The 9,011-nt window shown below is 34.7% G+C and overlaps 1 protein-coding gene across 2 annotated transcripts in view; it reads left to right on the plus strand.

The window, feature by feature from the left end:
• The window catches only part of LOC145297816 (mitofusin-2-like), a 130,224-nt gene extending 121,476 nt beyond the window's left edge, over positions 1-8,748 (plus strand). For both annotated transcript variants that reach the window (XM_080144141.1, XM_080144132.1), the window contains exon 17: positions 7,568-8,748. In XM_080144141.1, the coding sequence (XP_080000267.1) occupies positions 7,568-7,637 (70 nt within the window). In that variant the 3' untranslated portion in view covers positions 7,638-8,748. The remainder of the gene's footprint in view (positions 1-7,567) is intronic.
• The last annotated feature ends 263 nt before the right edge of the window (positions 8,749-9,011 follow it).

Below are 9,011 nucleotides of genomic sequence, written 5' to 3' on the forward strand. Positions count from 1 at the left end.
CTACATTGACGTTTTTTTTGTTTTCTGATCTTTTTTGTAAAACTTAATTATGTTCTGCAAAACCAAAAACAAAAACAACAGCCTTCCCCCCCCCTTTTTATTTTATTTTTTCCTACCTTACTCCCGGTCCTGGATATGACCTTAAACTACATCCGATGGTGAGGTCCAGCTTACGGGCTTGGGGAGTGTGGAGCCACCTCTTAATTGCCATTGCTCCCAGGTCCACCCTGACCCGGAGTGGTAGTACCTGTTAGGGTCCCAACTATGGGTTAAATAGAAACAGATTTTAAAAAGGAAAAGAAACAACAAAAAAAGAAAGAAAAAGAAAACAAATATATTCTATTAAATTATCTATTTATTTATTTATTTTTTTGCCCTGTCGGTAGGGCATGAGAACAAACCGACTGTCCTCCTGCAGAGGGTAAAAATCCCTCAATGGGGCAACCAGTTAGCCGTGGGTTGCTACCCGTAAAGTCTTAGGACGTGATCCTGGTGATTGAGCGAACCTAAACCAGGATACATAGAAGTTTAGGCACCGCAACACATTACTTTGGCCCTTACTTCGATTAGACGGGCGGTCGGAGAGGCCCGATCCGACCAATCGGCCAGTCACGCCAAGCCCCACCATATATTGCCCATTCCAAAAACCCACTACTAATACAACACATCCCCCCTCTCCCACAAATAACCCTACTCCCTAATATATGATGGAAAGCGGTGGCTGAGGGTCAATCGATTAGGTGTGAATATCGATGACGAGGCTGTAAACCCCTCAGGATTGCTACAGATCCCATAGCAATATCAAGAGAGAACAGATAATCATTATGATACCACCAAAGTCGGTTATATCATCATTGTATCCCTGTAGAGGCTGGGCGAATGGATTTCCCCCCAGGCTCTTCCCAAATAGGACTCCGAGGTGGGTGGGGAACAAAGATGACGAAAAAAGAAAACAAAATATATGGCTTATTCCTCCCAAAAACCACCCAACCACCCAAAGAGAACCCACTCTGATGTCTCTGACATCAGTAGCTCTGACGAAGAGACGATAAAACCAAGGAACTCAACATTCGTAGTAATAGAATCAATGGAGGAAACTCCTTTGAGCAAACTATCACCTTTTAAAATTGAAAAAAATCTTAAAACTCTAAAACCAAAGTCTATTAAAAAACAATTTAACGGCAGCCTACTAATAGAAACCCATAACGAAGAACAAACTAAAGAAATATTGAAACTAAAATTATTTGAAAACATCAAAGTCAAATGCTACAGACATCCAACCCTAAATACCTGCAAAGGAGTAGTGAAAAGCCACGAACTTGCACTTTGTCCCTTGGAGGAAATCCGGACAAACTTACAGAAACAGAATGTGTTAGATGTTCGCAGAGTTCAAATTTAAAAAAACGGTGAGAAAATCGATACCAATACATATATACTAACTTTCGATTCCCTCACCATACCCAAAGAAGTGAAAGTCGGATATATGAAAATAAATGTAGAAATTTATATTCCAAACCCCCTCCAATGCTTCAAGTGCTAGAAGTTTGGACACCATCAAGATCGGTGCACACGATTACCAGTGTGTGGAAGATGTGGAGAAAGTGACCCACACATTGACTGCAGAAAAGATTTCAAGTGTGCCAACTGCCTGGGAAACCATGGCGCTGGCTCTAGATATTGCGAAATATGGAAAAGAGAAAAAGAAGTGACCAAACTAAAACATATAAAGAATATATCCTACCCAGAGGCCAGGAAAATCATCGAAACTAAAACATATGCAGATGCAACAAAAAAAACTAATCCAATCAACAATCAAAATGGTCATATACATGTAACGGATACAACTGACAAGAAAATTGATGTCCTAAGCAAACTAATAAAGGAAATGAAAAAACTATTAGAAGAAATGAGGAAAATGAATAGTGCAATGTCTGCAACCAATCCAAGGATAATATTAAGTAAAGACACTACTGAACCACAAAAAGAAACAAAACCACAAACCATTTCTACAAAAACAACCGAACAACCATCAAACACATCACAAGCCAGAAAAGAATCAAAAATCCCCCCAGACAAAAAAAAAAAACAAACAAAAACAGAAAAAGAAAGATCCCGATCTATATCCCGAACAGGGACTCTGACAGAAAATAGATTTGAGGGATTGGAGACGATGGAAGTTGAACACAATTCCAAATGATGAACAAAATATTACAATGTAATATCAGAGGGATAAAAGCAAACCAAAATGAACTCACATTATTAATAACAAATATGAGCCCAGCACTTGTCTGTCTACAGGAGACCTTTCTGAAAGAAAATAATACCATCAACATAAAACACTACACATCTTACAACTACATAAATAAAGATACGGACAGAGCTTCTGGAGGCACATCAATACTTGTGAAGAATGAAGTCCCTCAAAGACAAATAAATATAAACACAAACTTGCAAGCAATTGCAGTTTCAGTGACTCTACATAGAACTATAACACTTTGCTCAATATACATCCCTCCAAAAGATACAATCAACGAAACTGAGATAACTCAATTAATAAAACAACTCCCTAAACCCTTTTTTCTACTAGGAGATCTCAACAGTCACAATGTAATATGGGGAAGTAAAGAAACAAATAAAAAAGGAAAAGAAATAGAAAACATAATAAATAAAAATAATCTATGCCTCCTTAATAATCAAAACTACACCTATATGTACCCAGCAACAGGTACTTTCACCGCCATTGACCTTACCTTATGTGATCCTTCCATATATATGGACTATGACTGGAAAGTACACAATGACACCTGTGGGAGTGATCATTTCCCAATCATCCTGGAAAGTCTAAGTACTAGCACTGAACAAAAAACACCCAAATGGAACCTACATAAAGCGGATTGGGAAGACTTCCAGGAACAGTACAAAAACCAATTAATTATCGAAAAGAATGATGAAGATGACCATTTGAACTACTTCATTAAAACACTCACAAACATAGCAAATAATACCATACCGAAAACAACCAAAACCAACAATCACAACAAACCTTGGTTCACAAAAGAATGCAGAAAAGCCATCAGAGCTCGACGAGCTGCCTTGAGAAAATTCAAAAAGTATCCAACAAGCGAAAATCTGGATTTCTTCAAAAACAACAGAGTAAAAGCCAGACGAATCATAAAGGAATCCAAAAGAACAACCTGGAGAAATTATATATCCAAAATTAATGTGAATACCAAGGCGAAAACAGTTTGGAACATGATGAGGAAAATAGAAGGAAAGTGTAGTAGTACACCAATATCCCACATCTCTAAAGGCAACAAAATATACACCGATCAAAAAGACATTTCCAATAACCTGGCAGATAATTTATCAAAAATTTCATCATGTGACAGACAAACAGAGAAATTCAAAAAGATTAGAGAAAAGGAAGAGAAAAAGAAAATTCTATTTAAATCACAAAATACTGAAAAATACAACCAACCTCTTACCTTGCCTGAATTAAAAGAATCGCTTACCAAATCCCATGACACAGCTACAGGGCCCGATGAAATTCCATATGAAATCCTCAAAAAACTTCCAGAAGCCTCAATGAAATACCTACTTGAAATTTTCAATATTATATGGTCCAGTGGAAACGTACCCGAGACCTGGAAAGAGGCCACAATAATACCAATCCCCAAATCTGAAAACTCAAACATCCAATCCCAATCAAGTAACGTCTCAGATCCATTGAATTTCAGGCCAATAGCTCTAACAAGCTGCATTTGTAAGACCATGGAAAGGATTATAAACAAAAGACTAATCTGGTTCCTGGAAACAGAGAATCTTATTACAGAATTTCAAACAGGATTCAGGAAAAACCGAAGTTCAATAGACCACATAGTCAGACTTGAAACCTTCATCAGAGAAGCCTTTGTAAGGAAGGAACATTTAACAGCAGTGTTTTTTGACATGGAAAAAGCCTACGATACTGTGTGGAAGTACGGTGTTACAAGGGATCTGAAGGCACTTAGACTAAAAGGCAGAATGCCAATTTTTATTGAAAATTTTTTAAAAAATAGACGGTTCAGAATAAAGGTTGGCACAGCTCTCTCGGACTTGAAAGAACAAGAGAATGGAGTACCTCAAGGGAGTATACTGTCAGTGACCCTGTTCAGTATCCGAATTAACAACATTGTAAAAAACCTTAACCCTGGGGTAGATTGCTCCCTATATGTGGATGACTTCCTAATATGCTGTAGATCTAGATATATATCTATAATAGAAAGGAAGCTTCAATTGTGCTTAAACAAAGTAATGAGATGGACGGAAGAGAATGGATTTAGATTCTCCAAAAGAAAAACGAAATGCATGCATTTCTGCAAACTAAAGAACATGCATAATGATCCTGTCCTAACCATGGAAGGAATGCCCATACCCGTTACTGACCAGTACAAATTCTTAGGGATTTTATTTGACAAAAAGTTAACATTCATCCCACACATAAACTATCTGAAAAAAAAATGTAACAAAGCTGTAAATCTTTTGAGAGTGGTAGCACATACCGATTGGGGTGCAGACAGGGAAACACTCCTTAAACTTTACAGAGCACTAGTCCGCTCAAAGCTAGACTACGGTTGTTTCATATATGGATCAACCCGAACATCATATATAAAAAGCCTAGACCCTATTCACCATACTGGCCTACGATTGGCCCTAGGAGCATACAGAACTTCCCCCGTGAACAGTCTATACACGGAAGCACACGAACCCCCACTAGATCTAAGGCGAGAAAAGTTAGCCCTTCAATATTTACTGAAACTGAAGTCTTGCCCAAACAACCCTGCATACCAATGTACCTTCTATCCTAAATATGAAGAACTCTTTAACATGAGAAGAAAAACTATCAAAACGTTCGGGCTCCGAATGAAGGAAAGCATTGAAGAATCGAAAATTCCAATCTCCAGCATTCACAACTTCATACTGCCTAAAACACCCCCATGGACCATGAAACAAGTTGAAATAAAACTCAACCTAAACAAAAAGTCCAAATCTACCACAAACCCTATTGAATACCACGACGAACTTCAACATTTAAAATTACAATATTCAGACTACACCTTTATCTACACAGACGGGTCTAAAAGCAACAATCACACTGGATGTGCAGCAACGTACCATAAAACCACAATGAAGAGAAATCTTCAAAATGAAGCATCTATATTCACTGCAGAGACTATAGCTATCGATCTAGCACTCAACATAATTTCAGAGGAAACCACCAAAAACTTCATCATTCTCACAGATTCTCTATCAGTCCTATTATCTATACAAAATCAAAAACAAGAAAATCCACTAACAACAAAATTAATAGAAAAAATCAATATCCTTTCAACTACTAAAAACATTATTCTTGTCTGGATCCCCAGCCACGTGGGGATCAAAGGCAATGACAGGGCAGATACAGCTGCAAAAAGATCTTCTCACCTTCCAACTGACAATTTTAAGATTCCACATACTGATCTTAGACCCCAGATAAAAGCATACATACAGGAAAAATGGCAACTGCGGTGGAGTCAGCAAGAGGGCAACAAATTATACTCAATCAAACCTGAACTTAAGGAACGATGTCCGGACATCAAGAGATCACGCCGAGAAGATGTGATACTGACTCGGCTGCGCATAGGGCACACCAAATTTACTCATTCTTATATACTAAATGGAGAATCGGCGCCAGAGTGCATCCATGCCAGGAGACACTCACAGTAAAACATATCCTAGTTGGGTGTGATGACCTTGCCCCAACTAGAAAATTATATTATACAGAAAGCAATATGGAAGACCTTTTTGAAAAGGTCAACTCAGCAAATATTCTAGCATACCTAAGGAAAGTAAATTTATATAAGAAAATTTAAGGAAATTTAAAGTCACCCAAATATACACATCCATGTATAAATACAACATTTAATTTCTTAGTTCAATTTTATAAAAAAAGGGTGGAAAGGCTGAAAAAGTCATTCCCCCCCTCCCAATAAAAAAAGTTAAAAAAAAAAAAAAAAAAAGGACTCCGGCATTAAATGACCACATAGGTTGATATGCCGTAAAACCAATCAATCAATCAATCAATCAAACAACATGAATGAATGTTTATACTATACTATTTTATGAATGAATGTTTATACTATACTATTTTATGAATGAATATTTATACAATATATATACTATTTTATGAATGAATGTTTATACTATATATACTATTTTATGAATGAATGTTTATACTATATATACTATTTTATGAATGAATGTTTATACTACATATACTATTTGGTACTCTTGCATCATTTGGCCCAAATTCTCGTGAATTCCCTTCAGGCATGGATCGGGCAAGACCGGCAATCATCGGTGTCAGCCAAACAGCATTGTTTGAATGTTGAAACACTAAATCGACTTTTTATTATTATTTTATTTTATTTATTTTTTTTTTTTTTTTCTCCTTTCTGTTATGTTTTTAGTAATTTTTAAGGTGATATTAAGGAGGCAGGATGACTGTTTATTTTCTGATTAGTTATTTATTATTTTTTCTTTTAATTGAATTTTTGGGAGTTTGATTAACCCAATGAATAAAGCGCTATTTAAATGGAAGCAGACAACATTCGAATTGGAAGAGGCGACTAAACCAACAAAAAAAGAAAAAAAAGCTGACAAATATATTTTCAAACTCGCCAAACAGAAAAATGACAGGCAAGAAAATAAATCTATACATATTAGAAAAAGAAATGAAAAAATCGATGCAGACAATCTCATATTGTCAGAACAAGAAATTGCTGTCCCCAAAAAATGAGGTGCAACAATTATGAACACAAATGTTTGCTTAAAAAAAGATTTTATGTAAAGGATGGTTTCTATTGGAGATGTACAAATGGACAGTGCCACCAAAAGAACTTGACTTAACAAGTCTTGAAAATAAAAATTAAAAAAATACGGTTACAAAAAGAAAAGAAAACAAAAAACTTGAACTTACACCTAACAATTATACGGCTAAAAACTTTCTGTTGATAAATATTTTGAAAAAAAATAAAAATAAATACTAAAATGAAATAAACATATTTTCATTTTTCAAGGAAGGTTTTTTTTTGTTTTTTTTGTTATTTTTGATAATTTGCATTTTTTTTTTTTTTTTTCATTAGTCTGCGTCCGTTATGACGCTGCTCGACTGACACCGATGATTGCCGGTCTCGCCCGATCCATGCTTAACGGGAATTCAAGAGAATTCAGGTCAAATTATGCAAGAGTACCTACTATTTTATGAATGAATATTTATACTATATATACTATTTTATGAATGAATATTTATACTATATATACTATTTTATGAATGAATATTTATACTATATATACTATTTTATGAATGAATATTTATACTATATATACTATTTTATGAATGAAAATTTATACTATATATACTATTTTATGAATGAAAATTTATACTATATATACTATTTTATGAATGAATATTTATACTATATATACTATTTTATTAATGAATGTTTATACTATATATATTAGTAATTTGTTTTCTTTCTTCTTCCAGGAACAAAGCTGATTGGTTGGACAGTGAATTGAATTCTTTCCAACTCCAATATCTGCAGCACGAAGTTTGATTTCACTCTATTACACACGGCTCATTTCTTCCCTTTTTGTTAACATTTCTTGAAATATGAGCGAAGCAATTTCATCGCCACAGCTGCTACTGGAGGCTCTCTGTTGTTGTTATAGTGCTCGTTATTGTTTGTCTATCATTCTCAAGCGTAGAGGGAAGGGGGAGGGGGCAAAGATGCAAAAACAGAAAAAGGAACTGATCCGTTTGCATCATTAAAAAAAAAAAAGTGCCACAAAAGTAATCACTCCATTATTTTATTTCTAAGATGTGAACAGTGTATATAAAACTTATTGGTTCTTATTTAGGATTCAACCTAATTTAAAAAAAAAAAAAGAAAGTACAGAAATATCTTTGGTGTATGCACCTGTCACAGATCAGAAACATCACATTCCAAAAATCACCTAACTCCAAGTATTTTTATTTTTTTATAGAGAAAATAATTCTAAGACGATTTAAAGCAATTAATGTGAAATCAGTAACATTACAAAGCTGATGTCCCAAATTTTAATAATTGTCTGCCCTTATTTTATGTTCAATGGTGACAGTGCAAGACTGTCCCATTTTGCTTACTCATAACATTTGATTTTCTTACTTAAAAATAAAACAGTTTGTGATTTTTGGAATATGACATCTTCATTTCAGTGGCAGGTACATACATCATAAATATTTTTCTGTATTTTTAAAATTAGGTTGAATTGTAAATAAGAATCAACTTTTTTTTAATGAAGTGACTTCAATTTGAAGAAGATGAGATTTCTGCATCTTCTGGCTAGTTTTCTTTGTATTTGATTCTCGACGATGGAGATATGAATGAGTTTTCATTCTTTGCTGGTGTCATATTAAAGATGCAGTGGACGTCTTGACTTCTTCCTCCCAGACCTTCATTGCTTTTTCCTCTCTCTCTCTCTTTCTCCTAGAATTTCCAAACGTCTTGGCAGCTTAGAATTATGAATTCAGAAAACTGTAGTCTACTCGTGTGCGGTCCGTATTCATGCAACAAAGAGGAGGCTGATGATGGCGGCCAGAGAATTTGAACAATAGATATTACTATCTCAATTTTTATGCTCTCTACAGAATACCACCCACCCCCCATGCCTAAAAAAAAAAGAAAATTTTCTTGACTTATAAAGAATAATAAATATGGATTAAACTCAACGTAAAGAGACATTGAAAGATTTATAGAAATGAAATAACAACTTCTGTAAAAATGATTAAAGAACAAAACAAAAAACTTCTCAAAGGACGTTAAAAAAAAATCAAAATTCCAGCTTTTTTTTTTTTTTTTTTTTTTCCTATTTTTTGTTTTCCGATTTTATTAAGTTTAATTTTTTTCTAATCTGTTATTCTGTTCTTTATAAAACGCATCACAACGCAT

This window comes from Euprymna scolopes, chromosome 2 (genome assembly GCF_053919585.1).
Source record: "Euprymna scolopes isolate OS-2025 chromosome 2, ASM5391958v1, whole genome shotgun sequence".
In the NCBI taxonomy this organism is placed as follows: Eukaryota; Metazoa; Mollusca; class Cephalopoda; order Sepiida; family Sepiolidae; genus Euprymna; species Euprymna scolopes.